Genomic DNA, 14,713 nt, shown 5'->3' with positions numbered 1-14,713 from the left:
CAAATGGCATCATTCATAAGGAGCAAACGGAAGCATCAAACAGAGTTTACCTTCGAGGAGAGGAGACACAGTTGACGTCTGCTGTGAACCAGTTCTTGCGGTCCATACGCCAGGACTGATGCTAGGCGGCCTCTACAACATACAACACATTAGCATATATTTCAATGAAATCTTTCATTTTGTCTTCACCATGAGTTGTTTGTGTATGTTTTTATGTAAAAGGCCACCAGCTCATGCAGGATAAGAAACAAAAATGCAGTCAATCAATCCAGTCATAAACAAGTAATTCTATAACTTCCAACACTCTGATACAAGTACATGATCACCATGCGAGGACGGGGCAGGAGGAAGTTGAACACTTTTACAATGCCAGACCGAGTAATATTGCAACATCGGTACATCAGACAGTTAAACATAAGAGAAGATCAATGCATCAGACAGTTTATCACTAGAGGATCGATACATTAGAAAGTTTAACAACAGAGAAGATAGTTCAACCTATATAAATCGAGATAGAGCTTTGGCATTCTACACTTGAGGTACATTACAGGCATAAACCAAACAGATCCAGGATCCATATCAAGATGACCGAATGACAAGACTAATTGCAATGTTACAACCAAAATCACTGGCCATGAGTCATAATCTCACTGTAACAACATAAATTATATCAGAGGCCGTATTCCAGAGGTATGAAATCGCCAGGCTGAAGATGGTAGCCAGTACATTACCAACTGAAAATGTGAACATACACAAAACAAGGGTGGACAGCAAAATTTTGGACGACCTATGGCACTTACTGATCTTCTTGGGTGCACTACAAGAAAACCTATAGCCATATAAATACTGTTTGATGATACTGCTACGTTATGAACTCCAAAATTTAGCACCACCTAAATCCTACCATATGCTACAAACACATCTCTTCCTCCCCCTCCCTCCCTAATCACCTCCAATGCTACTCTGGCCCAGGTGTCAAAACTGTCGAGCATGATCAGACATTGGAGATCTATTCATCTGATGCCCCTTCTGTGAACATGGACTTCAGTGTCTCGTATGTCATAAAAATGAGGCCGACGCTGGGAACCACTTTGCAGTACTCAGGCAAGATCCCTCTATACAATCCTCTATAACCTTCTGTCTGAATAATATGCCCAAACGTTCCAACAAGTCCTGTCTTGTAGACATTGGCCCTCCCAGCTGCACCTTCCAACTGCTTGCGGCGTCTTACAAGATCCAATGGAAATGTAACTGGAAAATAATAAACGTAAATGATCAAATCAACGTTCACTAAGTTTGACAGGTCCATGTTCAGTAATAATAACAAAGAATAAGCTAGTGTTTCTATGGTAATTCAAATAAAAACACCTTTCTTGTTTGAAGTTTACATACAAAATCACTTGAGACCAAATTAAAATGAATAGGCAAGTGTCAAGTAATAAACAAAAATACTAGCATCAGTTACATGACAATTTGTTAACAAGAAAACTATCTGTCTCATTGCATATAATTTCATATTCAGGTAAACATTTAATCATGTCAATTCTTTTTCAGAAAATTTGTATTGTTAGGCTGTGTTATTGTTTACCATCTATGGACAATCCTGATAATCCCTTTTGGCTAACAAGCTTTTACGTATGTATAGTTTGGCTAACAAGCCTTTTCCTATCTCCACGGCTACAATCCCACACCGGATAATAAAATATGTTCAGCACAGGACAGTTTAGCAACCACAAACTCGGTCTTAGTAATACAGATGATACTATTCCTCACTTCTAATTTAACAACATTGCAAGGTAGAGACCTACCATTGACGATCTAGATACTTGGTGGGATTTTTTTACATAGAGAAATATAGGCATTTAGACTTTTCTTTGAAAACTAAGTATTTTCCAACATGGAACTGGGCCAATGAGTTTCTGAGAATCTGATCAAGCCTACTAGATTATCAATGAGTTTCTGGTAACAAGGGCAGTTTATCTATAGATCACTTACAAGTTGATGATGCAACTCCCGAAAGGCTTCCACAAGCCAAACTGATAAAGATAGGGGAATCACATGGCCTGAAAAGAATTGCAGGTAACACAAATTAAATTGATAGTTGCATGAATATGAACCAACATGTATCCTTCCTGTACAACTTACCGCTCTAGTAGCCAATGTGAACGCAGAGTTTCATAAACTGAGAAGCTTATTGCTATACTGGGGCCTACACCCTGTATTTCAAAGAATCGCCAAAATGAGATTTTATAATAGAAAAGCTCAATAAACTGGAAAATCAAATAAGTGCCAAATGTCCGTACCAGTAAAGTGGGACCAAGACCCTTGTACAACCCCCTGGGACCCTCATCTCTGCAGATCGCAAAAAGAGCATGGGATATGCCCCTGTAGTAGGCTGTGTTCGTCTGCAATCATTCAATTGAAAAAGAAAAATTGGTTCAGATGCCTAGCTGAACACTGTGAAGCAAAGTTGGAAACAGTCTTCAAGTATGCTCAAAGCAAATAACTTCCTATCCTGACTGCAAGGAAATAAAAGGAAGGATGAGGGGGGGAGGGGGGAGAATATGCAAGCTGTGTATGTTCGCTTTTAGCGTGGGCATTGCCCAGGTTTTATTGCTGGCAATTATGTGTCCTCATCCAGCAGTAGGTCAAGAACGCTAACATTAAACAGTTTGTTTACTGATATTTTTTGCAGGGCATGGCAAGAGGTGACAAAAGTGTTACTTCTCTCCAATAAAAAATGAGAATCATCAACCATGTTATTGAAAGTGCAGTCTTCTCCAAACAGATATTAATTTGATCACAGGCATTTCAAGTTTCAAGTGTGAATTTCTACAGAGTTAGTGATAGCAGCTTACCTGAGCAGCCAGACGTGTCCGTACCAAGTCCAGTGGATATGTCAAAGAAGCTGCAGTTATCCCAGACAAGCCACCGCCTACCATTCTGACACCAACATCGGCACCCAATCCACCATTACTGTCGAGACCAGGTATCATCTGAAGCCACTGCACACCTCAACATTAATCAGATTAAGCACATATCATAAGTGGCAAGAATTGCAAGTGAATTTTATACAAAAACACCTGTACTTACATTCTTATATCTCTCATATGTATAGAAACTAATCGAGGAGTAAGGCAACCGATGTGCAATAGTTACAAGATTTCCTTTCCAGAAGGCTCGTAGCCCTTCTTCATAGACAATGCGGGACGCTTCACGCCATATACTAGTGTTGCGCATCGTAGCCACATCTGAGTGCATTCCTTGCACCTGCGCATAGAAATGATACAGATTTCAATGGCAATCATACTATTATTAAGAAAGGAGGACAACAAAAAGAGCTCGTTTTACCCATATAGACCATGGGCGCAACCGAGTTCAACACTGTCCGGTCAGCCATGCGTCCATGTGCGCACAAGCTCATTATAACATCCGGTTGAGGTGTACGGCATGGAGTGCGCCGCGCATACGCGCCATCGCACCACAGTACAAGTCATATATATGTGCACTAGGATTTGATTTGTCTTTACAGTTGTTTTTTCTTTTGCCTTGGTGCTAGAATTGTTAAAAAAATGCTTAAAAACTCCCATTTCTCCAGTATCCTAAAGCAGAATCATTCCCAAGAAGCTCAATGAAGTAAGATGCCACTCGTCGTTTACTAATATATACAGACCAACAGTTAGCATCAGAGGCTAGAGCAGTCTGGTGAAGAAAATAGATAATAAAGCAGTCCGAGCGGGCATGGATAAACGGCGCACCTGAAACAGGATGGTGAGGCGGGCGAGCGGCGCGGTGCAGGTCTTGCTGACGGCGCCGGCGACGCCGCCGGCGAGGAGGTGGAGCGTCGTCCCAAGCTTGGGCTGGTTGTGGTGCTGCTGCGGCTGCGGCTGCGGCTGCTGCGTCGAGTACCTCCGCGCGGCGACGGCGGCGGCGCCGTCCACGGTCGCGGCGGCCATCCCCACGCTCGCCTCCGTCTGCATCCGCGCACTCCCCCGCCGCCAGTCCGCCGCCGCCTCTGGGGCGTGGGCACTGGCGCGAGTGACCGGATCGCGCGAAGGCAAGGCGGTCGTCACTGAACCCTAGAGTTTGGGGGCGGACTGTGGGCGCAGGGCTTAGGGTTTGGGAATGTTTTTCTTTTTTCGATGTGGGTCGGCAAGCGCGAATAAAGCCGAGACCAACTTGGGGAGAAAGAGACGCACCAGTAACGGTATAAACTTAGCATCTGGTTGATGATATCCTTTTCATGAAATAAATTAGTATACTTATCTTTATTTTCGGGGTCATGGAATAATTATCAATCAGACGGAGTAGAGAAAGCAAGCCAAAAAATCCACAAGACTAGAGGCGCATAAACTTTCAGCACGGCGGCCATCGGAAAACGAGGTCGGTGTCGCCGCAGAATATGCACAGCATCTCCCGGATGCGGTTCCCTGCCGCGCCCCACGGTGTCCCCTACGTGGCACTGTGCACAGGTTTTCCGGTATGCCCCCTGGCGCGCCTGTTTTGGGCCGGGTTGATCTGCAAGTAAGGAACATAGGATGGGCCTCGCACCCTCAGCCCTGCAAGCTGCAGCCAGGCTCTCTCCTCCAACTCGTAAGGTGGGCCGAGCCTAAACTTGCCCCGGGGTTTCAGGTCCGCCTCACTGACTGAGCAGTATCTTCTCAAAACAAAAACAAACAAAAAAAACTGACTGAGCAGTCTTACCATGGACCGCTGGCAGTGGTAGTCGTACGTGCAGACTGGCGATCCGACAGGTCGTAGCTCGTCGTGGACGCGGTTAGGTGGCTGCCGGCCGCTGCCCGGCTCATGCTGCGAGATCGAGGCCTGGATAATGCTGTCCTCAACACAAGCGACGCACAGCAACGAGTAACGCTACTGTTGACGATCTCGTGATTCATGTGGCCGTGTTGAGCGGACACTAACAGTGACGCCAGCTACGAGTCCATCAGCGCCAAGCACGCGCGCACCAAGTCACTGCAGATCTTTTCTTTTAGGATCACTGCAGATCTTTGGTGGTATGGTAATGGTATCCTTTTTCTTAACTTGACGATACGATTGCATGCATCACAAAGTTACTACCGCTGGGTATAATGGTAAAATTGACAAATTTGACTTATGAACGAAATCAAATCACAGAATGAACTGCCCGTAAAACTATTTCACGCGGCTGACCTTTTTGTGTGACGCCCGATACGAATGCGCCACACTACACTGTGCAACGCCTCCCAGATTGGGGCTACACGACTGACCAGCGTCGCACCCGTGTGATCCGAAAATTACTAAGTCAGTGTGTAGCGCCTAGTTTCTAGGCGTTGCACTAGTGGTTGCTTTATTTTGTAGTGCAACCACTAGTGCAGCGCCTAGCTCTTAGGCTCTGCACAATGACTTAGCAATTTTTAGGCAGTCTGGGGTGCAACGCTGGCCAGGCATGTAGCGCCTATCTGCGAGGCGTTGCACAATGTAGTGTAGTGCCTTCATGTCGGGCGTCACACAAAAAAGTCAGCCGCGTGAAATAGTTTCACGGGCAGTTCATTCTGTGATTTGATTTCGTCCATATGTCAAATTTGTCAAATTTGCCGGGTATAACTTCAGCAGTACTGTAATGAAGATACTGCCCACGTAGTGACTAGTGACATTTACGGTTGAGCACGAGCATGGTTAATAATATGGTAAACGTTTGGGCGCGGTGCACCGGCCGAACGATTCGGCCGGTCACTTCGCTCGGCTCGCACGTGCTCTGCTATACCCAGCAACACCCAAGCGCCATGCGTTCTGCGGGCCCACGCACATTCTTCCTCCTTTCTTATCCTCTTCCCAAACGCGCTCCGCCACGGTCGCAGTCCTCCTCTATTCCGACGCTCGCCGACATGGCCTCGCGCTCTTCTCCCATCTCCCCTTTCACTCTCTCACCAATGACCCACGCCCCACGGCTCTGCTGAACACCCTCATCTCCAGAATACTTGCTCCCCAATCCCACTTCCCGCCATGGCTCACGCACGAGATGCCACAAGGCCGGCTGGCCACGTGCGACACACGCAAAGGGCATGGTGTCGAGCTGCATCCAGCATGGATGCTAGGTGTGACCCGGTGCGTGACGAAGTTGCATCTTGCACACGGCAGGCAAGCTGCGACGGTCACCATGGGCGAAGCTGGGGAACCGTTCTCGCGTTTACTGCAACCGTTGAAAGAAAAAGCTTCAACTGTATATGGGAAAATTTTCAACCAGCAATAGAGAAAAGCTTCAACCGGGCACTGCGCAGTGAAAAAAGCTACAAACGTTGACAAAAAAGCTTCAACCATCGGCAGGAAAAGTTTCAACCGGTGGTAGATGAAGCTTCAACCTAGGTACCGTGCAACGAAAAAAGCTACAACCATTGACAGGAAAAGCTTCAACTTGTTTGAGAAAAGTTTCAACTGGCGTTTTGATAAAGCTTCAAACCGAGAACAGTGAAAACCAAAAAAGCTTCAACATTGCCTGAAAAGTTTCAACTATATATGTGAAAAGATTCAACCGGCGTTTGAGAAAGCTTCATTCGAGCACAGCGAAAAGGAAAAATGCTTCATCCATTTTCTAGAAAAACTTCAACCATTTGCTAGAAAAGCTTCAACAGTATACATGAAAAAAGCTTCAACCGGGGGAACGCCGATGGTACGAGCGGACGACGGCGAGAGCTACGGCCGGCAACACGGTGGTGCTGCAACGTGCGTGCTACGGCGACGGGGGCGGGGCTAGGTGCTGCAAGGTGAGAGGCGGCGTCCATCTTTGCTTTGTTTTGCTACGAGGGGCGACGACTTCCGTTGGAGACGGGCGACGATGGGCAGCGAGGCGGAGTGCGGCCAACTGTGGTCTGCAAGGGGCGAGGCGCGACCTTCTATGAGGTCTGCAGCCGGCGGGGGGTGGCCCATGGTGCTGGAACGACGCTGGAAGGAAGGATTTTCAGGATCTCGCGGTGGTGGAAGTGGAAGACGAAGATGACGAGGGATATGGGCCAGCTGGCAAATTGGGCCGGTCGCACCGGCGCTGATTACTGCCCTAATAATATAGTCAAAATCGGCTCTAAAGAGTTGACATGTCATGAGGACAAACCTTATAATTGGTATATACAATAGTACTCCCTCGTAAAGAAAGTATAAGGGCAACTCCTATGCTGACCTGCAAAATTTGCTCCGGCATCCATCCGCGGACAGGGAACCACTCCGCGGGCACGGATGCGAGAGTCGGCCATTCAAAGATGCCCGCATACAGTTTGAACCAAGTTTAAACTAACCGGATGAACTTCATGCAAACACGGCTGATTTTTTATATAAATCGGACGAAATTCATTACATCTCGACCATTTTTCATTTAAAAAGGCGGCTGACCCTACAGCTATCCTACGGCGGCGCCCGTCGTCCACTTTCTCTGCATTCTGCACTGGCCACCATGTCCTCTATCTTGTCGTGTCCATGAACGGCAGCGGGGCTTAAGATCTGTGAAGTCAAGGTGCAGTCTCCGGCGAGAAAAAGTAGAACATGGGAGACAGACTGGTCCTACCTGGGACACAATTCCCTGCCACCTCCCATGCCCTACTCATCCTCGAAGTAGTCCGCGGTTTGTCCGTCGCCGATGCCAGTGGACATGAGGTCGATGATGGATGTGCACAGCCCGTCATTGTCCACCTGCCATATGCGCCCCCGAAAGTTGGACGGCAAGGCGTAGGACGTGCATCTGGCGGCGTTTTCATCCTCGACTGCCAGCGCTTGTGAGGTCGCGTCCGCGTATGTGGTGCAAGGGGGAGGATGTGTTGTGGTGTGAAGTTTAGCCAGGTGTGGCCGCGGTTAAATAGCGGGTTCCGGCGAGGCCAAGCGTCTGATTGCATCAATGCGCGGAGCCGGAGTTGATTTCTCAGCTGACGAACCTACTTAATGGCAACACACAGATAGACGGAAATTGAACAAGCGTGGTAGATATCCGTCATATCCCATGCAGTAAACATCTTCCGGCATTGAACATGCGGAGACACCGGGTTTGCAGCGCCGGCACGCCGCTTCAATGCCGACGTCAGTGAAAGGTCGCGTCTGCTGTGAGCCAGCGTCAATACGGAGTGGCCGCTCTACGGTAATGCGGGCAGCCAGCGCCGAGCGGAAATGCATACGGACGAAGAAGGAGGATTTTGGGCGGGTAAGGTAGTCAGGAACGGACGTGGCGGTGGTTCGGAGGAAGAAGTTGTTGGTCTCATTTTTTTAAAATGAAGGTTCGCCGTAAGAGAGCCCCGGGGTGGGTTGTGGAAAGCAGCGCCCGTCCGATCGCAGACGTCAATCGATCACACCAGCAAATATTCCGCCCGCGCGGGTGCTCGACAACGCGGCAAGTACGGCCGGCACTCGGCCGTGCCGCACGAACGGAGCGAGGCGCGAAAACAGGCGGGGACGCAACGTGCGCCGCGTTCTCTTCCCTCCGGCGGCTACCCGTTTGGCCCCGATTCTCTCCTTGCACCCGACCCCGGCCGGGCGGGTTGCCTTTGGATTCTTCCAAAGCCACTGCCGCTGATCGCGACTCGCTCGCTTTGCCCAAAGCAACTTCGTATCGTAGCTCGCCAGGGCTTTATTATTTCTGGCGTCTGTTGCCCGCCCTTTTGCCGGGTTTTCCGACCTTTGTTGTCAAATGTATAGTATGAGTACGCTACACAATAGTCCTCTTTTTGGATGGAATATGGTCGTAGGGGTGAGGGGAGAAGAGGCCCCCGAGAATAGTAGATTTCCGTCCCCATGCGATTCCGTCGACACGACGGAAAGCTGCTTCTTTAATTCACCATCGGGCCAGGGATGGGATTCCCCCAATCATTTCGATGCCTTCCCTTAGCTCCTCCCGTGAGCTTTGTTTTATCGCTTAGCTTCTTCTAGCCACGTTGCTCGTGAGGCCTCACCGGTTTTTAATGTACTACTCTACATCTCCGCAGCGTGTTCCATGGTTTATTCTCCCTCCGGACATTTGGCATGTGCTTGGACGTTCAGAAGCAAACCCGGTCAATCTCGCCGGCCGAATCAAGTTGCATGCAACCATGCAAGCTACTAGAGCAAGCGCGGTCTCGCTCCACATGGACGACGCGGCGGCATCGCACGCCGGCGACGCCCAAGTGTCGTGCAGGTGCAGTCTCGCACCAGCAAGAACAGGTCCCAACAAGAAAGAACTGCAGATCGAGCAGCATCGACCGCGCCTTTCTTTAGCTGTCGAAGAAAGCAACTGCGTGTTACTGTTGGACGCTGTGCGACTTTGGAAACAAAGGAGGATCGGTGCCGAAAAACGGGAAAGAGGGCTCGTTGTATTGTAGCTTTGGGAAGCTTGGACGGTGTGATGTACAAGCTTTGTATGGCGTACGGGCTGTAGGGTCGATCTCCTGCACATGCGACCCGGAAAAGAGGTGGACATGGAGATATACTCCTGGGTAAATAGTAAATTATGAATGATGAACAAAACGTAAGTCACGTCCACTTCCGGAATAAAGGGGTTTGTCGCATATATATGCAACACAAAAGCGGCTATGGAACTATGGAAGGGGGGAAAAGCCACATCCACATTTTTGTATTACCTGTCTGCGTGTTATACTTTACGTGGGCGCAAGTAACCAGAGAGAGCAATACGATATAAGCGTTTCCTGAGTTTTCTCTATTCTTTGGGTAAACAGAGACACATCTGTTAACTTAATTAAGTACGCTCTCCATGTTACAAAAAATACCGTTGTTTTGAACATCAATGCAGTTTTTAAGATGTAATTTTGACCACTAATTTCTATCATATGTATAAGAACCAAGGAAATTGCAATATTCAAGAAGTATTATCTTAAGACGAACTAATCTATGAGTAGCGTTTCTATCACACATAAGTTGTCACAAGTCTTATGTGAAGCAACTGCTTGTGATTTTGTAGAAGTTGTTAGTGTCCTTGGAGATAAATAAACCAAAGTAGTGAATATGATAGATTATTTCATCGAGAGTAGTGCCCACTTGAAAGTAAAGAACATAAATTAAAAACGGAGAGTAAAAAGTGTTTTCTGCACTAGAAATATTAGGCGTGGAGAAACTTCGGAATAACTCAGGTGTGCTAGTGCGACGATAATTCCAGTTACCTTGTATCATGAGTTTAATATCTGATTTGTTTGTTCGGTAGAGGAATCACTCTAAGGTTATAGAACTCCTCCACACGGGATTATGTTCCACACTATAGTCCTGCTTCGACGTTGCCACAATGTGGTCGTCTGCGTAATTAAGGTTATTAAACCAGAACGATGCATTACGTTCGGTGGATGTCTCCACATGTCACCGGGAGGTCATGGATTCACTCACCAATATGTTTCATTGTGTAGGTTATTAAATCATGTTGCATGGGACCTTAAATTAGACAACAGACATAGCGTTTACCAGTGTATAACAACTTAGAGCATCTATAGCAATTTACCAGTGTATAGCAACTTAAAGCATCTCTAGTAGACCCCTTATCATGCGAACCTTTAAAGTGAGTATAAAGGCCGCGAAAAACGTGTTCTGAAGGCTGGCACCGGCTGCGGTCGAACAGACCCAATTCTGTTTTACCATCCGGCCTTGTGGGGTCTGTTCGACCGCAGCCCGCACCAGCCCTCAGACCGAAAAACAAATTAGACAATTTGACTGTAATTCTGATAAATGGCTACAAATTCGAACAATCAAACATAGTTTGCGCGGGAATTAAACATAGTTTTCATCCATGATCCAAAAGAACCTCATGCAAAAGCCACCACCACCTCCATGACCATCATCATCACTCTCCACCACCGCGACCGAAGCCACCACCACCTCGATGACCATCATCATCATCATCACTCTCCACCACCACCACCACCACCACCAGCACAGAAGCCACCACCCGTCACTGCTTGCTTCCTTCTCTCCAAGATCTCCCCCTTACAATATCATGACATTCTTTAATGATGTCGTTCATGTCATTGTGGTTCATCGTCATGATCTTGTTCTCCTCTTGAAGAAGCTTGGCCAAGGCCTTGTTCTCCCCTGCAAGGGCTCTTCTCTCCTCAATGGCGGCCTTGCGCAACCCCTCTTCCTTGAGTAATTGCCACTTTTCTTGCTTCTCTTGCGCCTTCTTGTCGGCCAACTCCTTCTTTGCCTCCAATGTCTTGGCCACCATCAACTCATTTGGTTGCACCATGGCATCTATCTTGCCCCGCAAGCTTGATGCCTCCGCTTCCCTCTTGATATTGTCCTTGGCCTTCTTGTTTCCATCGGCTTGTTCTTGTTTCTTGGGCCATCATCATCATCATCATCCATCTTGGTGAGTGAACCTCTCTTCGGTGGGGATTCTTTGCCAATCAACTTCCACTTCTCGCTATTTTGAAGCAATTTCTAACAATGCTCTAGTCTAAGTGACTTGCCATTGGAAGCTTCCATCTCCTTGTACCTTTCTTGCACAATTTTGTCTTGAGGGAAGGGAGAGCGGGAACTGTCGCGTGGAAATGTCCCTCCCGCCAAATCTCGCTAGCGATAGAGGTCACCCTCGGGTCGAGAGGCAGGAGGAAGATGTTGTGGATGACCAGTAGCAGGTGGAGGCTGCAGGAAGTCGATGGTGGATGAATAGTAGCCTGTGGAGGCTGGAGCGAGGTAGTAGATGGTGGATGAACAGTAGCCAGTGGAGTCCCGTTTTGCGGTACACCACACCCCTCCCGACGAACATGACCCTGTTTCGATCGTAGCAGGTCGAAGAGAAGTTAGTTTCCTCCGTTTTGCAGTACGCCAGACCCCTTCCGATCAACAGGACCCCGTTTCGACCGTAGGAGCTCGAATGGAAGTCCGTTTCCTCCGTTTTACAATACGCCAGACCCTTCTCGATGAACATGATCCCGTTTTGACCATAGGCGGTCGAACAGAAGGCCGTTTCCTCCGTACTGCGGCACGCCAGACCCTGTTTCGGCTGTTCTGTCCAAGCCAGCTGGCTCCCATTGAATAGGACACATTCCGACCCAACCGGATGGTTGTCGATGAACATGACATCGTCGTTGTACGCGTTCGAGGCCACACCCGTATGTACTACGTGGTCGTATTTTTTGCAATGTGGCTGTTGTATGTGTACAGGATTTAGATGGGACTGCCTGAAATGCTACCGCTCCTTACTCAGCCACGGTTCATTGTGGCAGAGAGCGCGATCGACCGATATGTACGTACAGGTCTGCGCCCACACAAACAACGATATGTACGCTTCAACTTGGTAGGTCCTAGATATCAAGGAGGATAAGAACAGACTTCCTTGCATGCGAAGATAAAGCTGTTGGGTCCCAGCTGTCAGGGGGAGTGAGGGAGTCCTGGATAAGGGGGTCCTTGGGTGTCCGGCCTATTCGATATAGGCCGGCTGATGGGTCGTGAAGGGAGAGCCGAAGATTATCCCCGTGTCCGGGTAGGACTCCTGTATGCGTGAATAGCAAGTTTTGGTGTCCGGGTGTATTATTCCTTTCCTTTGTAAACTGACTTTGTACAATCCTAGGCCCCTCCGGTGTGTGTATAAGCCGGAGGGTTTAGTCCGTAGGGATCATCAGAATTCTCATAGGCTAGACAACTAGGGTTTAGCCATTACGATCTCGAGGTAGATCAACTCTTGTAACCCCTATATTCGTTGAATACAATCAAGCAGGACGTAGGATTTTATGTCCTTCAAGAGGGCCCGAACCTGGGTAAACATTGTGTCCCCATCGTCCCTTATTAGCATTGACCCTCAATAGAAGGATCGATGGCTCGCCTCGTCATCAACAACGATATCACTTCTGGAAGGAGCTAACTTCAGGATAGGTCCTCCAGCGCGGCGGTTTCTCCGTGGGTACCCACACGGCCATCAAGCCGACGGCACCCCCCTGTGATCGCCAAACATCACCTCCGCATCGGTCTCGAACACTCCGAAAAGATGGATCTGATAGACATCTCGTCCTTGAACGAGCTGCTAGATCGCATCGCCGCCCTGGGGCTTTCAACGGATTATGATCGGATCGGGCTTAAACCCGACCAGAGGGAAATCAATCTCCCACCGATCACTCACCTAGTGGCGGTCGTCAAGGAACGAGACAAGAACACTTCTTCCCCCAAGTTAAAAACCAGCTATGTTCGGATCTCCGAATCCATTGAATCGTATACTCTTCCTTCGGAGGAGACCTCGTGTCCCCCAAACTCAGGGTCGAACTTAGGGTCCGGGGAGCACTCGGATCTTCCCGGACCCGAACCGGTGACTTCGGAGATTTTACAAGCCCCAAACACAATTTTGGGCTGGGATTCAGGTTTTAGCCCACCTTCCCACCACAATCAATACTCTCCAAGCAATTCAGGCCCTCCAGACATATTCGACCTGATGCATGTATGGCAGCAACCTCAAGAAATGGTCCATCACTTTTGGGCCAGGATTCTACTTGTCAAAAACAAGATCAAAGATTGGTGCGACGATGATGCGATCTCGATTTTTCATCACAATGGCACCGATGATGGAATTTGGAATGCCCTTGACCGCCGCCACATACAGAGTTTCACGGTACTATCGCACGTAGTACATAAGTACTGCCCGATGGAAAGCACATGGAAGGCCCAAAAAGCTCAATTGGAACCTGCTGTCTTTAAGTAGGGCACTGCCCGGGAAAAACGGTTCACCCTTAGGAGGCATCTGATCATAAGCCCGCCGGCAAGAAAAACAAACCCTGTGCGGGATGCAGGTCAGTTCTTGACGAACTTCTCGACAAACCCTGCCAGATACATGCAACGCTGAGCACCGAACCAACTCATAGCCTTCGGGCATGTTGGGTACTCCAGAAGTGGCTAAAAGCGATGAGGTTATCCTCACCACCACTACTCCAGAGAAGCGTTCTCTGGAGGATGACGATCTTAACGTCTTTACGGTCTTTGAGACCTTCTATTCAAATAATCGGGGCAAAAGGGCACTCCGCGACCTCGCCGAAATTAAGCAAGTAACCACAAGGAGCCCATGGAGCGACGCGCCAATAACTTTCACCGCTGACGACGAACCAAGGGCCTGATCAGTCTGAGCTCCCGCCGCCTTGGTCTTAAACCCAATTGTGGATGGATTCCGACTCACCAAAGTGATCATGGACGGCGGGAGTGGACTTAACCTCATCTACGAGGACATGCTCGACAAAATGCATATTGACAGAGCACGCATCGAGCAAAGTAGTACCGCCTTTTGAGGTTCCTAGTTGAGAAGCACGATGTTCGGGGAAGATCAAACTTGATGTACTATTCGGCACGCCTGAGAATTACAGGTCCAAAGAGTTGCTCTTCCACGTGGCCCCTTCAATAGTGGATATCACGCCCTTTTGGGGCGGGACACCTTCTCACGCTTCCAAGCCATACCCCATTACGGGTACATGAAACTTAAAATGTTGGGGCCCAATGGAATAATCACAATTACAAGTGATCCGGATAAAGCACTCCGCGCCAAAAACAAAACCGCATCCTTGGCCCTTGAGGCATTGTCCGAAGCCCTTGCGGCTGAAGAACTAACCACCTTGCGATCCATGGTGGACAAGGATGATGTGATTCTCGATAAGAGACCTAAATCCACCTCTTTCAAACCAGCTGATGAAATAGTTAAATTTCAAGAGCACCCGACAGATCCTAACAAAACAGCGTCCATTGGAGCACAGCTGGATCCGACGGTAGATGTCGCCTTACGAGCATTCCTGCGTGAAAATTGGGATAT

At 48.5% G+C, this 14,713-nt stretch overlaps 1 protein-coding gene across 1 annotated transcript; it reads right to left on the bottom strand.

Moving 5' to 3' along the window:
• Nucleotides 1-585: 585 nt before the first annotated feature.
• LOC125552233 (mitochondrial substrate carrier family protein V-like) lies at nt 586-4,163 on the bottom strand. The gene is made up of 7 exons (XM_048715720.1): nt 3,759-4,163; nt 3,094-3,270; nt 2,859-3,005; nt 2,304-2,405; nt 2,146-2,216; nt 1,996-2,063; nt 586-1,251 (listed from the first exon to the last, which is right to left on the bottom strand). Exons 1-7 carry the CDS (start codon nt 3,978-3,980, stop codon nt 1,010-1,012), a joined length of 1,029 nt encoding a protein of 342 aa, XP_048571677.1. The 5' UTR covers nt 3,981-4,163; the 3' UTR covers nt 586-1,009.
• Between the last annotated feature and the right edge of the window lie 10,550 nt (nt 4,164-14,713).

The sequence above is a fragment of the Triticum urartu genome, chromosome 4, assembly GCF_003073215.2.
Source record: "Triticum urartu cultivar G1812 chromosome 4, Tu2.1, whole genome shotgun sequence".
In the NCBI taxonomy this organism is placed as follows: Eukaryota; Viridiplantae; Streptophyta; class Magnoliopsida; order Poales; family Poaceae; genus Triticum; species Triticum urartu.
Note: the sequence above shows the minus strand (reverse complement) of the source record. Positions and strands in the feature narration are given on the sequence as shown.